Raw genomic sequence first — 19,381 nt, forward strand, 5'->3', positions numbered from 1 at the left:
AGGCACAGGAACAGCCAGGACAAGAAAGGATACCAGGGAAAGACCTTGTGGAACACTGCCACCCTTAGCCCCCGGTAGACAACACTGTGGGACAGTGAATACATGGGCAATAAAGAAAAGAGGCTTTCAAGATGAGCCTACAGAATCAGACCCCACTTTGGATAAAATGCAGACACTCCAATCCTTAACACCGACACAGTTCACCAGTCATTGGCCGGGGCAGCTCAGATGACACAATAAACCCTCATCTGCCTCTCCTCCAGAGCACCTGCATTGATAACTAACATCAATGAATGACGGTGCTACAAAAGGTGGGCAGGTCACTCTGGGGGTTCTCATGAGGTCGTGAACCTTATTTGTGTTTTTTTCCAACTGAATGGGAGTTCTCACAGCCAGGACAGTGGGAGCCACCTCCTGCCTCTGGTGGTCTTGGCTGAGGATTCCTTGCTCCACCCCACCCAGCGCTGATGACAACATCCAGCTCTCTTCCACAAACTGTAGGGTGGCCTCCCCTGTAGCCTCTGTCTTCACAGCAGCCAGTGTCCAGCTGCCAAGGGGACCATGCTTTTAAGAGCTGCTGCTCTTCTCCGATTCATAATCATTAAATTTTCAGAAACTCACAGAGCTTAGTCCATTTGCAAACAACACAGGTCCTGTTTTAGCCCTGTCTACTGGTGTGAATCACTCTAGATGGCTACAAACAATGCTGAATACTCTCATGGTGCTTTGCAGGGAAACACAACACTGGTTTTTTTTTTAAAAATCACACCATAAAAAGGTGATACCCAATTTCTAGGCAGTTATATCCAAACCAGTACATGAATGTCCAGCAGTGAATGGGTTAATGGTGTGATGGTCTCCTTCACTGACACTGCACAGACTGAATCTCCAGTTCTCAGTCCATCACCACTGACACGCATCAAATAAAGAGACCAGACACAGAACCCTACAACATGAGACTCCATATGTCCTACACCATGGGTTTCTCTTGGGGGAAGGAGAATGACAATTGGAATATTTTAGTTTGGAGCCTCTACAATCCCACTCCCAGAGTCATCTAAACCATCCGGAAAACCCGTCTCATATCTGTGGCCAGAGCCATTGGCTCTCAATCCACCAGCTTCATGCCTGTGCCCAGTGCCTGACAGCTCCATTTCTTGGCTCCCAGATGCTCCATCTGGCAAGCCTCCACCAGCCACGTCAGTGATGACTGAACGATAGACTCCATCTCCCTCTGCCAGCATCAGCTTCAGCTTGGGGATCCAGTGCTTGCGGACCACCCTTCGGGCATTGGTACACATATCTGCAGCAATGGCATTCATCTCACTCTCCTTGAAGTTTGGAGCAAAATTCTGACAGTAAACTGCAAGAGAGAAGGGAAACAAAAACATTTATTTCTCATACCTTTCATAACAGACCATCAGTGAAATGTTTCTCTTAAGGAGGTAGAAGCTGTAATGTACCATTTCACAGGCAGCAATGTTATAAGGACCAGATGATTGTTTTTTTTTAAATAAAACTGGGAAATAAGTAAATTTTTCTCAGGATTACATCCACTTCTTTAACTACTCACTTTGCCATTTTAAGAGGGTACGCAGAGCTCAGTAGAACACAGTGTCTGAAAGATGACATCTCTGACAGTGTGGTACTACTCAGTAAAACAATCTCTTGAGAGACAATAAGTTCTAAGTTGTATTATAATTTTAATTCTATCCGCAACTGTCTCCATATTAACTTTCTACCATTAGGACCATCTAGGTCACAGTGTGGAATAATACTGATGTTTCTCGTTTTCCTTTTTATAAAGATTGATTCCATATCGTATGTATCAACCCATCATCAAGAGAGTTCTCAGCCCACTAGTATTCCACTGAAGAATAAAGGGCTGACCTAGACCAGACAACCCGTCAGAACAATTTTGTTATTCAAATAATTGATCGTCTAGTTTTAAAGTTCTGTCTCTTTGTCCTAGACTTCCAACACACCACGGAAGTAAAAAATGACGAGAGACAGCTGGTAGTTGCAGTAGTGGAATGCTGCTCCTGTAAGATGTGGAATTGCAGGGTAACTAATGGTTTCTCTAATGACAATGTCTGCAGGAAGGGTATCCAACTTCAGATCCTGACAGACAAGTTCAAGGAACTGGAGTTGGATGTACTCAGGACCATCTGGGAGGCTGAAAACTTCACCTCATAGATGAAACTTTTACTGAGAGTGGTGAATCTGTGGAATTCTCTGTCACAGGAAACAGATCATTGGCTATATTTAAGATGAAGTTAGATATGGCCCTTGTGGCTAAAGGGATCAGAGGATATGGAGAGAAAGCATGTACAGGGGTTTTGAGTTGGATGATCAGCCATGATCATACTGAATGGTGGTGCAGGCTCGAAGGGCCGAATGGCCTACTCCTGCACCTATTTTTCTATGTTTCTGAGGTGGTCACACCCAGAGTGCAGGCTTTAGGTAGTAGATGTGTGACCATCAGGAGAAGTAAGGGGAGTAAGCATTTAGTGCATGGTTTCCCTGTGGCAATTCCCCTCAGCAACAAATATGCTGAGGGAGGCCAGATTACGCAGGCGCGTGAAGTCAGCCAGTTGAGCGCGAACAGTTTAAAAAGAAGGCAGCCATATCCAGTGGGCAGTGGAGTGAGAGGCAGCAGAGTGACAGGGCTCTGGCTCAACGGGCTTCGGCGGTAACGGGACGAGGCGAGGCAGTTGTTAATTGCAAAAGGAAGCAGTATGTGTGTGAGGCCAGTTTTCTATGGTTGGTGTCAGATGTGGGAGGTCATGGAGTCTCCCGGCATCCCGGACGGCCACTCGGTGCATCAAGATGCAACTCCTAAGGGACCATGTTAGGGAACTGGAGATACAGCTCGATGACCTTCGTCTGATCAGGGAGAGTGAGGAGGTGATGGAGAGGAGTTACAGGCAGGTGGTCACTCTGGAACCACGGGGGACAGAGGAATGGGTCACAGTCAGGAGAGGGAAGGGGAAGAGTCAGGTACTAGAGAGTACCCCTGTGGCTGTACAGCTTGACAGTAAGTACTCCTGTTTGAGTACTATTGGGGGGGACAGCCTACCTGGGGGAAGAGACAGTGGCCGTGCCTCTGGCAGAGTCTGGCCCTGTGGCTCAGAAGGATAGGGAAAGGAAGATGAAGGCAGTAGTGATATGGGACTCTATAGTCAGGGGTTCAGACAGGCGATTCTGTGGATGCAGGAAAGAAACTCGGATGGTAGTTTGCCTCCCAGGTGCCAGGGGCCAGGATGTTTCTGATCGCGTCCAAGATGTCCTGTGGTGGGAGGGAGAACAGCCAGAGGTCGTGATACATATTGGTACCAATGACATAGGTAGGAAAAGGGAAGAGGTCCTGAAAGGAGAATATAGGGAGTTAGGAAGGCAGTTGAAAAGAAGGACTGCAAAGGTGGTAATCTCTTGTTTACTGCCTGTGCCATGCGACAGTGAGAATAGGAATAGAATGAGGTGGAGGATAAATGTGTGGCTGAGAGAATGGAGCGGGGGCAGGGATTCAGATTTCTGGTTCATTGGGACCTCTTTTGGGGTGGGTGTGACCTGTACAAAAAGGACGGGTTGCACTTGAATCCCTGGGGGACCAATATCCTGGCAGGCGGGTTTGATAGAGCTGTTGGGGAGGGTTTAAACTAGTTTGACAGGGGGGTGGGAATCAGAATGTGAGTGCAGGGATTAAGGTAGAAGGACAAGGGCATGATGCTAAGAGTTCTGAGTTGATGAGGAAGGACAGGCAGGGGAAGAAACATAATTGTAGCCAGTTAAAGGGGTTGAAATGGTCTATTTCAATGCTAGGAGTATTAGGAACAAGGAGAATGAACTTAGTATGGATTAGTATGTGGAACTACAATGTTGTGGCCATTATTGAAACTTGGTTGGAGGAAGGGTAGGATTGGATGATGCAGGTCCTGGGGTTCAGGTGTTTTAAAAGGAATGGGATGGGAGGTAGAAAAGGGGGTGGGGGGGGAGTGGCATTGCTGGTCAGGGATAGTATCACGACTATAGAAAGGGAGGACGCTGCAGAAGGAGTGTCCACTGAGTCGGTCTGGGTGGAAGTCAGAAACAGGAAGGGATCAATCACTGTGCTGGGAGTAGTCTGTAGGCCCCCAAATACCCTTGGGACACCAAGGAGCAGATAAGTAGGGAGATTTTAGAATGGTGCACAAAATACAGGGTTGTAGTTATGGGTGATTTCAACTTCCCTCATATTGACTGGCACCACCTGAGTGCAAGGGGGATAGGAGGGGCTCATGAGAAATATAAGGTAGCCAGGAAGGAGCTAAAGAAAGGACAGGAGAGCTCGAAGGGGGCATGAGAAGGCCTTAGCAAGTAGGATTAAGGAGAACCCCAAGGCATTCTATGCGTATGCGAAGAACAGGAGGATGACGAGAACGAAAGTGGGACCGCTGAAGGATAAAGAGGGCAACATGTGCCTGGAGGTGGAGGAGGTCCTAAATGAATGCTTCAATATTCACAAGTGAAAAGGATCTTGATCAGGGTGAGGTCGAAATAGAGCAGGCCAGTGTGCTGGACAATGTGGAGATTAAGGAAGAAGTAGTGCTGGATCTTCTAAAAAACATTAAGATTGATAAATCCCCAGGGCCGGATATGATACACCCCAGGCTGTTGTGGGAATTGAGAGAAGAGATTGCAGGAGCATTAGCTATGATCTTTGAATCCTCTTTGGCTACAGGGAAAGTGCCAGAGGACTGGAGAATGGCAAATGTGGTTCCCTTGTTTTAAAAAGGTAATAGGGAGAAACCTGGGAACTATAGACCGGTGTGTCTTACATCGGTGGTCTGCAAACAACTGGAAAGGATTCTTAAGGATAGGATCTACGAGCATTTGGAGAAGTACAGTCTACTCATGGATAGTCAACATGGCTTTGTGAAGAGAAGATTATGCCTCATGAACCTGATTGCGTTTTTTGAAGAGGTAACAAAAGAAATTGATGAGAGTAGGGCAGTGGATGTGGTCTACATGGACTTTAGCAAAGCATCTGACAAGGTCCCTCATGAGAGACTCTCCAGGAAGTCATGAGGCATGGGATAAGTAGAACCTTGGCTGTTTGGATAAAAAATTGGCTTAAAGGCAGAAAGCAGAGGGTAGTTGTGGAAGGAAAGTATTCTGCCTGGAGGTTGGTGACCGACCAGTGGAGCACCGCAGGGATCCATCCTGGGACCCCTGCTATTTGTGATTTTTATAAATGACCTGGATGTAGAGGCGAAAGGATGGGTGAGTAAGTTTGCAGATGACACGAAAATTGGAGGAGTTGTGGATGGAGCTGCAGGTTGTCAAAGGTCTATATCCCCTTGTAAGAGGATATAGACAGGCTGCAAAGTTGGGCAGAAAAATGGCAAATGGAGTTCAAGCCAGATAAGCGTGAGGTGATGCATTTTGGAAGGACAAACCAAAAGACTGAGTACAGGATTAATGGTCAGTTACTTAATAGTGTGGATGAACAAAAGGACCTTGGGTTTCAAATCCATACGTCCCTCAAGGTCACTGCACAGGTTGATAGGGTAGTTAAGAAGGCCTATGGGATGCTGGGCTTCATTAACAGGGGGATTGAGTTCAAGGGTAGAGAGGTCATGTTGCAACTCTACAAATCTCTGGTGAGACCGCACTTAAAGTATTGTGTTCAATTCTAGTCACCTCATTATAGGAAGGATGCGGAAGCTATGGAGAGGGTGCAGAGGAGATTTACCAGGATGTTGCCTGGATTGGAGAACAAGTTATATGAAGCAAGGTTAACAGAGCTGGGACTTTTTTCTTTGGAGCGTAGAAGAATGAGACGGGACTTGATAGAGGTCTACAAGATTATGAGGGGCATAGATAGGGTGGATAGTCAGTACCTGTTTCCCAGGGCACCAACAGCAAACACTAGAGGGCATATGTACAAGAGTAAGGGAGGGAAGTTTAAGGGAGACATCAGAGGTGATTTTTTTTTTTACACAGAGGGTTGTGAGTGTCTGGAATGACTTGCCAGGGATGGCCAACTCTGAGGCTCAGCGGGGAAGGGTGAAAGTAGGCTGAGCGATAGAGATAGGAAACTCAATAGTTACGGGGACAGACATGAGGATCTGTGGCCGAGAAAGAAACACCAAGATTGTATATTACCTCCCAAGTGTTAGGGTGTTTCAGTGTCAGGATGTTTCAGAGCTGCTGCAGAAGATTCTCAAGAGGGAGGGTGAGCAGCCAGAGTTATAGTATATATTGGTACCAATGACATAGGTAAAAAAGGGGAAGAAGTCCAACACCGTGAGTATAGGGAGTTAGGGAAGAGGTTGAAGAGATAATAATCTCTGGATTACTCCCAGAACCATGTGCTAGTCAGGGCAGGAATAGGATGATAGTAGAGATGAATGAATGGCTGAGGAACTGATGCATGGGGCAGAGTTTCAGGTGCTTGGATAATTAGAAACTTTTCTGGGGCAGTGGTGACCTGTACAAGAGGGATGGGTTGCACCTAAACTGGAGGGGAACTAATATCTTAGCCGTGCTACTTAGGGTGGGGGAACTAGTTTGGCAGGGGAATGGGAACTAGAGCACCGGGTCAGAAAGTGGAGGGAGGTAGATTCCAGGGCCAGTCAAAACAGGCAGGAACAAAGTGATAAGACAGTTTGAAATATGTGTATTTTAATATTAGGTATTTTGGGTAAAAGTAATGAACTTAAGAGCATGGATCAGTACACTGTACTATGATATTGTGGCCATTACAGAGACTTGGTTCAGAGAGGAACAAGAATTGGTGCTTAATAACCCAGGGTTTTGATGATTTAGAAAAGATAGTGAGGGTGGTAAAAGAGATGGGAGTTGCATTACTAATCAGGGACAGCCGCATTCAGAGTGGACGTAATGGAGGGCTCGTCCACTGAGTATGTATGGGTAGAACTTAAAAATAGAAAGGGCGTAATCACTCTGATGGAATTGTACTGCAGGCCCCCCAATAGTCACTGGGACAATGAGGAACAAATATGCAGGCAGACAATAGGGCTGTTGTCAAGGGGGAATTCAACTTCTCGAATATAAACTGGAAGCTTCTGAGAGCAAGTGGCTTAGATGGGGCAGAATTTGTTAGGTGCATTCAGGATGGTTTCTTACATCAATTACGTAGACAGTCCTTTATTAGACGTGGTGTTGGGTAATGAGCCTAGCTAAGTGACCGACCTTTCAGTGGGTAAACAGGGAACAGTGACTCCAACTCCTTAAGTTTTAAGAAAGCTATAGGAAAGGATAAGTATGGACTTATGGGAGAGTATTAAATTGAAGCAGGGCAAATTACAAGAGCATTAGGCAGTAGCTATGGAAAACAGTTGGGAACATCGGGAACAGTTGTTTTGAGGCAAGTTGCCATTTGACATGTAGATGGTGTTTAAAGACCAACTGCACAGAGTACACAACAGATCTGTTCCAGTAAGAAGGAAGGACAAGGATAGCGAGGTAAGAGAACCTAGAATGCTGACAGAGCTGATGAATTTAGTTAAAAAGAGAAAGGAAGAGTAAGTAAAGCTTAGGATGCTAGGATTATAAAGAGACCAGAAAAGAACTTAAGGGAATTCAGAAAGCCAGAAGGGACCGTGAAAAGTCCTTGACAATTGGGATTAAAGAAAATCTCCAGACATTTGATACATATATCAAGAGTAAGAGGATAACTAGGGAGAAGGTAAGACCACTCAAGGATAAAGGGAAGACCATTTGCTTGGATACAGAAGATGTGAATGAGGCCCTTAATGAGTACTTTACATCATTTACCAAGTATTTACCAAGAAGGACATGAATAGGGAGATCAGTGCTGAGCATATTGATATGATACAGAATTTCAATGTAAAGGAGGAGTTAGCATTGGTTCTCTTAAAGAGCATCAAGGTGGATATGTCCCCAAGGCCTGATGGAATATATCCCAGGTTATTAAGAGAAGCAAAAGAAGAGACTGCTGGAGCCATGACCAATATCTTTGTGTTCTCTCTAGCCACAGACAAGGTCCCAGAGGACTGGCGAAAGCTGATGTTCCATTATTCGATAGTAGAAAGAAAGTTACTGAGATAATTCCTAGGGATAAGATTTATGAGCATTTGAAAACAATAGCATGTGGGGAAAATTATGTCTTACTAACCTGAAAAAAAGAGAAAATCTGCAGTTGCTGTAAATCCAAGTAACACATACAACATGCTGAAGGAGCTCAGCGGGCCAGGCAAGATCTAAGGAAAGTTGACATTTTGGGCCAAGACCCTTACTAACTTGATAGAGTTTTTTTGATGAGATCATAAGGAAGAAGATAGAGCTGTGGATGTTGTTTACATAGATTTTAGTAAGGTGTTTGACAGGGTCCTTCCTGGAAGGTTCATCCAGAAGATTAAGACGTATGGGATCTATGGCGAATTGGCTGTTTGGATTCAGAACTGGCTTGCCCATAGAGTACAGGGGGTAGTGGTCCCTATTCTAGCTGGAACAACACACAAATGCCGGAGGAACTCTTGGGTCTCAGCTTGAAATATCAACTGTTTACTCTTTTCCTTAGATGCTGCCTGGGGTGGTGGTAGAGGCAGAAATTTTTAGTGACTTTTAGACACATGAATATGAGGAATATGGAAGGATATGGATATGGTGTAAGCAGAAGTGATAAGTTTAGTTGGCCTGAAAGCCCTGTTCCTGTACTTTATAGCTCTATATTCTAATTAGCTAACCAGAGCTCACCAGAGTAGAGAATTCCAAAGATACACAATTCTCCAGGTAAAGAATGTTCCCCTCATCTCAGTCCAAACTATTTATACAGGGACAATCCCTATAGATCAAGAATTAGAACTTAAATATTTACCCTGATAATTCTACTCAGCACCATGTATTAGAGTATAAAAGTTGGGATTGTTTGCTGTGTAACCAAAACTATGTAGTTTTGCTATGCATGTACCCAATTTAGTAGGAGAATGAAATCTTAAGAATGTAGAAGACAATGGTGTGTTAATGAGAGGCAGCTAAGAGATGTAGATTAGAACATGATTAAGTCAATGGGTAGAAACAATAGTGGCGGATGTACGTGTGGTACGCAAATATAGACTGATTGCATATGCTAATACAACTAAACCAGGAGATTGCTATAAAACATGCTATGTCCAAGGATCGGTGGGCAATCAGCAACTAGCTCAATGACTGTCTCAGCTTTGATTTACAAATTAAAGTTTAACCCTTCTTGAAGAATCTTCTGCATCTCCTGGTCACTTGTGGGGCATGAAAAACCACGGCACTTGTTAGCCTCAAGGTCTTCCCTTCTAATTCTTCTAAATCCCATACTTAGTATTCTTATTCACTGCCTTCCAACACATAACTGATCTAAGAAGTTCAGCCACTCACCTTCAATTCCACTGTGCTAATAATGACTGCTTTCTGGAGTTCTAACATATGTAATGCCATTCAAGGAATTGTTCTGATACACAGAGTAGAAATATTGCTCCACATTGAAATATCAGAACACAAGGGAGAGTAGCAATGGGTAGAATAGGATTGTCTTAGATTATAAAATAGCAGTCAGCTAGTAAGTTGGGCAGAGTGGCAAATGAAATTTAATTCCAATAAACCAATGTTATCCACTTTGGTAGGTCTAATAAGGTACATACTGTGAATGATAAGCCTCAAGGGAATCTTCATATCAACGATCTAGATGATAGTGTGGTTAACTGGATCAGCAAATTTGAGTTTGACATTAAGATAAGGGGGTGTAGTGGAAAGCGAGGAAAAATATCAAAGCTTGTAGCATGACTTGGACCAGCTGAAAAATGGTAGATGGAATTTAAGTATGCACTTTGGGAGAACCAACCCAGGTAGGTCTTTCACAGTGAGCAGTAGGGCACTGAGAAGTGTGGTAGAACAAAGGGTTATGGAAATACAGGACCATAATTCACTGAAAGTGGCAGGTACATAGGGTTGTAAAGAAAGCTTTGGGTAATTAGCCTTCATAGATCAAAGTATTGAGTACAGGAGTTAAATGTTAGGTTGAAGATGTATAAGACATTGGTGAGGCATGATTTGTAGTATTGTGTGCAGTTTTGGTCACCTACCCATAGGAAAGATACAAATAAGATTGAAAGAGTACAGAGAAAATTTACAAGAATGTTAGAATACAGAACATAGAAAATCTACAACACATTACAGGCCCTTCAGCCCACAATATTGTGTTGACCATGTAACCTACTCTAGAAGCTGCCTAGAATTTCCATACCGCATGGCCCTCTATTTTTCCTAAGCTCCATGTACCTATCTAAGAGCCTCTTATAAGATCCTATTGTATCTGCCTTTACCACCTTCACTGGCAGTGCATTCCATGATTTCACCACTCTCTGATGTTGCCGGTACTGAAGGACCTGAGTTATAGAGAAAGAATAAGTAGGTTAGAGCTTTATTCCCTAGAACGCAGAAGACTGAGGGGAGATTTGATAGAGGTATACAATATTATGAAGGGTATAGGTAGGGTAATGCAAGCAGGCTTTTTCTACCAAGGTTCTGTGAGACTAAAGGTCATAGGTTAAGGGTGAAAGGTAAAATGTTTAAGGGGAACATGAGGGGGAAACTTCTTCAGAGGGTGGTGAGAGTGTGGAACAAACTGCCAGAGCACATGGTGGATGCGATTTTGATTTCAACATTTAAGAATCATTTAGATAGGTACACTGATGGGAGGGCTATGGTCCAGGTGAAGGTTGATGGGACTAGGCAGTTTAAATAGTTTGGCATAAACGAGATGGCCCAAAGGGCCTGCTTCTGTGCTGTAGTTTTCGATGATCTATGGATTTATGCGAAAAGACACTGTCAGTGGTAAAAAAAAATTATCTACAATTCCACGTTCACAGGATGGCCAACTCACTTTATCCAGCACAGATATATATTAAATACATTTTCACTGCTTTTTCTGACATAACAATTCCTTTCAATTCTTTATAAATACGTATAAAGACACTAAATAGCAAAACTAAAACATATCAAGGAATTGATGGATTTATGTCCAGGTTTGTGGATGATACAAAGATAAGTAGTGTCGAGGAAGCTGGGAGGCTGCAGACAGATTTGGCAGAATAGCCAGATTTGGAGAATAGCCAGATGGAATATAGTGTAGGAAAATACATGATCGTGCACTTTTGTAAAGGAATAAAGTCACAGTGTAGCGGTGTGCTACAAACAGCGCTAAAATTACGACACGGAGTCGGTAACTGCAGTCGAAGGAAAAACTTTATTCGAAAACTTCAGCCTCACTTTTAAGCCTCTGTCAACCGGCCCCCCATGGCGAAGAGGCTCCAAAGCTCTGTGCTCGCAAACCCCCGTAGGCTATCTAATTGTGAGTCGGTTCGCATACGCTAGGAAATGAGCCGCCACATAACCCCCCCCCAGAACCGGCGATACACCCCCCAATGTCCACAGCCTGGGCCAGAACCTGCTTGGGAGGTCGGCCTCTGCGCCGAGGCGCCGGAAACTCGGCCGGTTGCGCCAGGTCCACATGGGCCGGCTTGAGGCGGTCCACCGTGAAAACCTCCTCCTTCCCCCCAACGTCCAGCACGAACGTGGACCCGTTGTTCCGGAGCACCGTAAACGGCCCCTCGTATGGCCGCTGCAGCGGTGGCCGATGCCCGCCCCTTCGTACAAACACAAACTTACAGTTCCGTAGGTCTTTGGGTACGCAGGTCGGGTGCCGCCCATGCTGTGAAGTGGGTATGGGGGCCAGGTTACCGAGCTTCTCGCGAAGTCTGCCCAGGACTGCAGCGGGTTCTTCCTCTTGCCCCCTCGGGGCTGGTAGGAACTCCCCGGGGACGGCCAGGGGCGCGCCGTATACCAACTCGGCCGACGAGGCGTGCAGGTCGTCCTTGGGCGCTGTGCGGATGCCGAGAAGGACCCAGGGAAGCTCGTCTGCCCAGTTGGCTCCTCGCAGGCGGGCCATGAGGGCCGACTTCAGGTGACGGTGGAAACGCTCCACTAGCCCGTTCGACTGTGGGTGGTAGGCAGTGGTGTGGTGCAGCTGAGTCCCCAAAAGGCTGGCCATAGCTGACCACAGGCTGGAGGTGAACTGGGCGCCTCTGTCGGAGGTAATGTGGGCTGGTACACCAAAGCGGGATATCCAGGTGGCGATCAGGGCTCGGGCGCAAGATTCGGAGGTGGTGTCGGTGAGCGGGACCGCCTCTGGCCATCTTGTGAACCGGTCCACGATAGTCAGGAGGTAACGCGCTCCGCGCGACACTGGCAGGGGGCCCACGATATCCACATGAATGTGGTCGAAACGCCGGTGGGCGGGATGGAACTGCTGCGGTGGGGCTTTGGTGTGCCGCTGAACCTTGGCCGTCTGGCAGTGCATGCACGTCCTGGCCCATTCACTGACCTGTTTGCGGAGTCCGTGCCAAACGAACCTGCTGGAAACCATCCGGACAGTTGTCCGGATGGAGGGATGCGCCAAGTTATGAATGGAGTCGAAAACACGTCGCCGCCAGGCTGCGGGGACGACCGGACGGGGCTGGTTGGTGGCGACGTCACAGAGTAGGGTCCTCTCACCTGGGCCCACGGGGAGGTCCTGGAGCTGCAAACCAGAGACTGCAGTCCTGTAACTCGGAATCTCCTCATCTACCTGCTGTGCCTCTGCCAGTGCCTCAAAGTCTACCCCTTGGGAAAGGGCATGAACGGTAGGGCGAGAGAGCGCATCCGCCACGACATTGTCCTTACCCGAGACGTGCCGGACATCCGTTGTGTATTCAGAGATGTAGGACAGGTGGCGTTGCTGGCGGGATGACCAGGGGTCGGATGCTTTCGTAAACGCAAAGGTAAGCGGTTTGTGGTCCGTGAACGCGGTGAAGGGCCGACCTTCTAGGAAGTACCTGAAATGCCGGATTGCCAGGTAGAGCGCCAACAGTTCCCGGTCAAAAGCACTGTACTTGAGCTCGGGTGGCCGCAGGTGTTTGCTGAAAAACGCCAGGGGTTGCCAGCGACCTGCGATGAGCTGCTCCAGCACCCCACCGACTGCCGTGTTTGATGCGTCCACTGTGAGGGCGGTAGGGGTGTCCATTCTGGGATGTACTAGCATTGCGGCGTCAGCCAAAGCTTCCTTCGTTTGAACGAAAGCGGCGGCGGACTCCTCGTCCCAGGTAATGTCCTTGCTCGGACCCGACATCAGGGCGAACAGGGGGCGCATGATCCGGGCAGCTGAAGGGAGGAAGCGGCGGTAGAAATTGACCATACCTACGAATTCCTGAAGGCCTTTGACCGTGGTGGGTCGGGGGAAGTGGCGGACCGCATCTACCTTAGCGGGCAGAGGGGTTGCCCCGTCTTTAGTAATCCTGTGGCCCAGGAAGTCAATGGTATCAAGTCCGAACTGGCATTTGGCAGGGTTGATTGTAAGACCGTACTCACTCAGTCGGGCGCAGAGTTGACGGAGGTGGGACAGATGCTCCTGACGACTGCCGCTGGCTATGAGGATGTCATCCAAATAGATGAACGCGAAGTCCAGGTCCCGTCCCACCGCGTCCATTAACCGCTGGAACGTCTGTGCGGCATTCTTCAGGCCGAACGGCATGCGGAGGAACTCGAAGAGGCCAAACGGGGTGATGAGAGCCGTCTTGGGGACGTCGTCAGGATGCATCGGGATTTGATGGTACCCTCGGACAAGGTCGACCTTGGAGAAGATCCGGGCGCCGTGCAGGTTTGCCGCAAAGTCCTGAATGTGCGGCACAGGGTAGCGGTCCGGTGTGGTAGCCTCGTTCAGCCTGCGGTAGTCGCCGCACGGTCTCCAGCCCCCCGTCGCTTTGGGCACCATGTGCAGGGGGGAAGCCCAGGGGCTGTCGGACCGCCGGATGATCCCCAATTCCTCCATTCTCTGGAACTCCTCCTTCGCCAGTCGGAGCTTGTCCGGGGGAAGCCGCCGAGCACGGGCATGGAGGGGTGGTCCCTGTGTCGGGATGTGGTGCTGTACGCCGTGCCTGGGCATGGCTGCTGTGAACTGCGGTGCCAGAACCGATGGGAACTCTGCCAGGACCCTGGTGAAGTCGTTGTCGGACAGCGTGATGGAGCCGAGGTGAGGGGCTGGCAACTGGGCCGCGCCCAGGGAGAACGTCTGAAAGGTCTCGGCGTGTACCAGTCTCTTCCTGGGCAGGTCAACCAGCAGGCTGTGAGCTCGCAAAAAATCCGCACCCAGAAGCGGTTGGGCTACGGCGGCCAGTGTGAAGTCCCACGTGAACTGGCTGGGGCCGAACAGTAGCTGCACCTGACGGGTGCCATAGGTCCTTACTGTGCTGCCATTCACGGCCCTCAGGGGGGGCCCCGGTGCCCTGCTGCGAGTGTCGTAACTTGTCGGAGGTAAAACGCTGACCTCAGCCCCAGTATCGACCAAAAAGCGGCGTCCCGACCTGCTATCCCACACATACAGGAGGCTATCCCGATGGCCAGCCGCCGTAGCCATCAGCGGCGGCTGGCCCTGGCGTTTCCCGGGAACTTGCAGGGCGGGCGGCAACGGCGGGCTTCTGCGCCCCACCGCTGGTGGTAGAAGTACCAGTGGTCATTGGGCCGGGGGTTAGTGGGCTCTGCGGCCGGGCCTGGACTGGTTTGCTGCCGGGAGCGTGGCTGGGAGATCTGTGCGTTCCTTTTTGGCGTTCCACAGCAAGTCCGCCCGGGCTGCCACCTTCCGGGGGTCACTGAAATCCGCGTCGGACAGCAGCAGGCGTATGTCCTCGGGCAGCTGCTCCAGGAATGCCTGCTCAAACATGAGGCCTGTGTGTCCCTCGGCCAGAGACAACATCTCGTTCATTAAAGCCGATGGAGGTCTGTCGCCCAAGCCATCCAGGTGCAGTAAACGGGCAGCCCGCTCGCGCCGTGAGAGTCCGAAAATCCTGAGGAGCAGGGCTTTGAATTCCGTGTACTTGCCGTCTGCCGGGGGCGACTGTACGAACTCCGCGACCTGGGCAGCTGTGTCCTGGTCGAGGGAGCCCACCACGTAGTAGTAGCGGGTGTCTTCTGAGGTGATCCGGCGAACGTGGAATTGGGCTTCGGCTTGCTGGAACCATAGGTCCGGGCGCTGTGTCCAGAAACCCGGCAGTGTCAACGAAACCGCATGAACAGAGGCGGCGTCGGTCATTTCTGGTCCAAAAATCGTTTGGACCGTCGGGGTCACCAATTGTAGCGGTGTGCTACAAACAGCGCTAAAATTACGACACGGAGTCGGTAACTGCAGTCGAAGGAAAAACTTTATTCGAAAACTTCAGCCTCACTTTTAAGCCTCTGTCAACCGGCCCCCCATGGCGAAGAGGCTCCAAAGCTCTGTGCTCGCAAACCCCCGTAGGCTATCTAATTGTGAGTCGGTTCGCATACGCTAGGAAATGAGCCGCCACAACAGACTATTTTCTAAATGAAGAGAAAATTCAGAAAGCATAGGTGTAAAGGGAGTTGGGAATCTTCCTGCAGGACTCTAAAGGTTAACTTGCAGGTTGAGTCAATGTTAGCATTCATTTTGGGAGGACTGGAATACAAGGGCAAGGATGTGATGCTGAGGCTTTCTAAGGCATTGGTTAGACTGCACTTGGAATATTGTGAGCAATTTTGGGCCCCTTTTTAAGAGAGGATGTGCTAGTATTAGAGAGGGTTCAAAGGAGATTCATGAGAATAATTCCAGGAGTCAAAGGATTAATGTATGAGAACGTTAATGTATGTATTAACATTCGATGGCTCTGGGCCTGTACTCACTGACAACAAAGCAAAAGCCAGCATAAACATTCAAGACACATATGATGTCTAGACCAGCTAAAGTACCAAGGAGAAGCTATGGGCAGGTAATGATAGAAACATCATCCACCTATCTGTCATATGCTACAACCAGTCTAGAGTGTGCTATAAACCTGGGTTGAAATGACTTCCACTCATGTTCTGCTGACCATAGGAAGGAGGACCATCAGATGTGACCATCAGGTTAAATGGTACAACCTTGTTAGGAAGCTTGGTCCTCCTTTTTGTTAAGTTAGTAGTGTAGACATACATAGACAGCAGGACAAGTGGATACATGGCAGAAAATAGCAGTAGTCATAGAACCTCCAAGGGACACAGCTTCCACCATGTCAAGAAGGAAGATAAAAAGCATGCAATCAAGAAGGGATGCAACAAGCTCATGATGACTACCATCACACCAAAGTGGATAGACATATCAGAATGGGAATGGGACGTGGAATTAAAATGTGTGGCCACTGGGAGATCCTGCTTTCTCTTCTTTTTCTTTTCACTCATCCCCCCCCCCCCCATCCCTTCCCACTGATCTCCCTCCTAGCACTTATCCTTGTAAGCGGAACAAGCGCTACACCTGCCCTTACACTTCCTCCTTCACCACCATTCAGGGCACCAGACAGTCCTTCCAGGTGAGGCGACACTTCACCTGTGAATTGGCTGGTGTGGTATACTGCGTCCGGTGCTCCCAGTGTGGTCTTTTATATATTGGCAAGACCTGACGCAGACTGGGAGACCCTTTTGCTGAACACCTACGCTCGGTCCGCCAGAGAAAGCAGGATCTCCCAGTAGCCACACATTTTAATTCCACGTCCCATTCCCATTCTGATATGTCTATCCATGGCCTCCTCTACTGTCAAGATGAAGCCACACTCAGGTTGGAGGAACAACACCTTATATATCGGCTGGGTGGCTTCCAACCTGATGGCATGAACATTGACTTCTCTAACTTCCGTTAATGCCCCTCCTCCCCTTCTTACCCCATCCCTGACATATTTAGTGATTTTTTTTTCTCTCTCTCTCTGCCCATCACTCTGCCTGTTCTCCATCTCCCTCTGGTGCTCCCCTCCCCACTTTCTTTCTCCTGAGGCCTCCTGTCCCATGATCCTTACCCTTCTCTAGCTCTGTATCACTTTCGCCAATCACCTTTCCAGCTCTTAGCTTCATCCCATCCCTTCTGGTCTTCTCCTATCATTTCGCATTTCCCCCTCCCCCCACTACTTTCAAATCTCTTAGTATCTTTCTCTTCAGTTAGTCCTGACGAAGGGTCTCAGCCCGAAACGTCGACAGTGCTTCTCCTTATAGATACTGCCTGGCCTGCTGTGTTCCACCAGCATTTTGTGTGTGTTTGAATTTCCAGCATCTGCAGATTTCCTCATGTTTGTTCCACTATCAACTACTGCGTTTAACAGAGCTACCCAACATATTTGGGAGTGGAGGACTTATAATTCATCCAGGGCAAGTGGTGCTGTTCATGCTGGGACAGTAAAACTGTTTGAAGCAACATCGTATCCTATTTTAACCAGCAAAAAAAAAAATGGCTTTAAAGACAGCGTTGACCAACATGCACACCAATGAAAGCATCTTGTGAAATGCTGCAACTAGGATTGCCTTGACTAAGTCAAGCATAACCATATTTGCTTGTAGCCATGCAAGTTACCACACCACACAGCAACACTTGGTGATGAGCAACTCGGTGAAGGATGGCTGAAACCTCTTAGGTCTTTTAATGCAAGGAGTTATCCATGGCTGAATGATGCAGATTAATGCGATCAAAGGCCTAGGACCACATACTTGGAGACACACTAAAGCTTGGGGAAACCGCCACAGAAGCTGTATGGAGAAAGAATCACTGTCTAGTGCTTCCTGCCATTGTACATCAAGTACATCATACAAAAACATTCTCCGACTGGTTGACTGTGAAATGTATGTAAAAGAACAATTTATGTTATGCTGTTAGAACCTGAACCTTGGAAGAATGGGGACAGATCTGCCTTATATTGTGAGTAGAGATGCATGAATGTATTTGATATATGCAAATTTGATTAACATGGTTTATTTCTGGAATAAAGAGTGACTGATAGTCCTTAGAATAGGGAGAGACGGAGAAATGGTCTAATTTTATATGAAGTTCCCTTTTCAGGATCCACTGTGCAATATCCATAAAGCCATAACTCATAGGAGAAGAATTAGGCCATTTGGCCCATCGAGTCTGCTCCACCATCTCATCAGGGCTGATCCATTTCCTTCTCAAACCCATTCTCCTGCCTTCTCCCCGTAATCTTTCATGCCCTGACTTATCAAGAACCTACCAACTTCCACCTTAAATACACGCTAAGATCTGGCCTCTGTAGACGCCTGTGGCAATCTGTTCCAAAGATTCACCGCCCTCTGGCTAAAGAAATTCCTCTTCATCTCCATTCTAAATGGACATCCCTCTATCCAGAGGCAGTGTCTTCTGGTCCTAGAGGCCCCCACCACAGGAAATAACCTCCACGTAACATTCAACATTTGATAGGTTTTAATGAGATCCCCCATCTTCTAAATTCCAGCAAGTAAAGGACCAGAGCCATCAATTGTTCCTCATACAATAAGCCTTTCATATGCAGCATCATTCTCATGAACCACAACTGAACCTTCTCCAATGTCAGCACATCCTTTCTTAAATAAGTAGCCCAAAACTGCTCACAAAACTCCAAGTGAGTCCTTACCTTATAAAGTCTCACCATTACATCCTTGTTTTCATATTTTAGATCTCTCGAAATTTACCTTCCTCACTACCAACTCAACCTGCAAATTAACCTGTAGGGAATCCTGCATGAGAACTCCCAAGTCTCTTTGCACCTCAGTTTTGACTTTTATCCCTCTTTAAATAGTCTATGCTTTCATTCCTTCTACCAAAGCACATGACCATATACTTCCCAACACTACATTCCATTTGCCACTTCTTTGCCATTCTTCTTAATCTGTCTAAATCCTTCTGTAACCTCCCTGCTCTTTCAACACTACCTACCCCTCCATTTCTCTTCGTATCATTCACAAACTTGGCTACAAAGCCATCAATTCCATCATCTAAATCATTGACATACAACATAAAGAGAAACAGTCCCAACACTGACCCCTGCTGAACACCACTAGTTCACCAGTAGCCAATCAGAAAAGGCTCCCTTATCACAAGCAAGAGAAAATCTGCAGATGCTAGAAATCCAAGCAGCACACACAAAATGCTGGAGTCAACTGTACTTTTTTCCATAGATGCTGCCTAGCCTGCTGAAGGCTTTTGTGTGAAGCCTCACTTTATTCCCACCCTTTGCCTCCTGCCAATCAGCCAATGCTCTATTCATGGTCATGTCTTTCCTGTAACACTACAAGCACTTCTTACTAAGCAGTCCCATGTGTGAAACTTTGTCAAAAGCCTTCTGAAAATCCAAGTTCACAACATCCACCGATTTTCCTTTGTCTATCCTGCTTGTTATTTCCTCAAATAATTCTAACAGACTTGTCAGGCAAGATTTTCCCCTAAGGAAACTGTGCTGACTTTGATCTATTTTATCATGTTCCTCCAATTACCCAAAAATATATCCTTAAAAATTGACTTCAACAACTTACTAACCACAGCAGGCTG

At 47.5% G+C, this 19,381-nt stretch overlaps 1 protein-coding gene across 1 annotated transcript in view; it reads right to left on the reverse strand.

Moving 5' to 3' along the window:
* Window positions 1-1,018: 1,018 nt before the first annotated feature.
* The window catches only part of LOC132402202 (nucleus accumbens-associated protein 1-like), a 67,185-nt gene continuing 48,822 nt past the window's right edge, over window positions 1,019-19,381 (reverse strand). Inside the window, exon 6 of the mRNA XM_059984921.1 lies at window positions 1,019-1,363. Within this exon, the coding sequence (XP_059840904.1) occupies window positions 1,020-1,363 (344 nt within the window). The 3' untranslated portion in view covers window position 1,019. The remainder of the gene's footprint in view (window positions 1,364-19,381) is intronic.

Source organism: Hypanus sabinus, chromosome 11, assembly GCF_030144855.1.
Source record: "Hypanus sabinus isolate sHypSab1 chromosome 11, sHypSab1.hap1, whole genome shotgun sequence".
Lineage (NCBI taxonomy): Eukaryota > Metazoa > Chordata > Chondrichthyes > Myliobatiformes > Dasyatidae > Hypanus > Hypanus sabinus.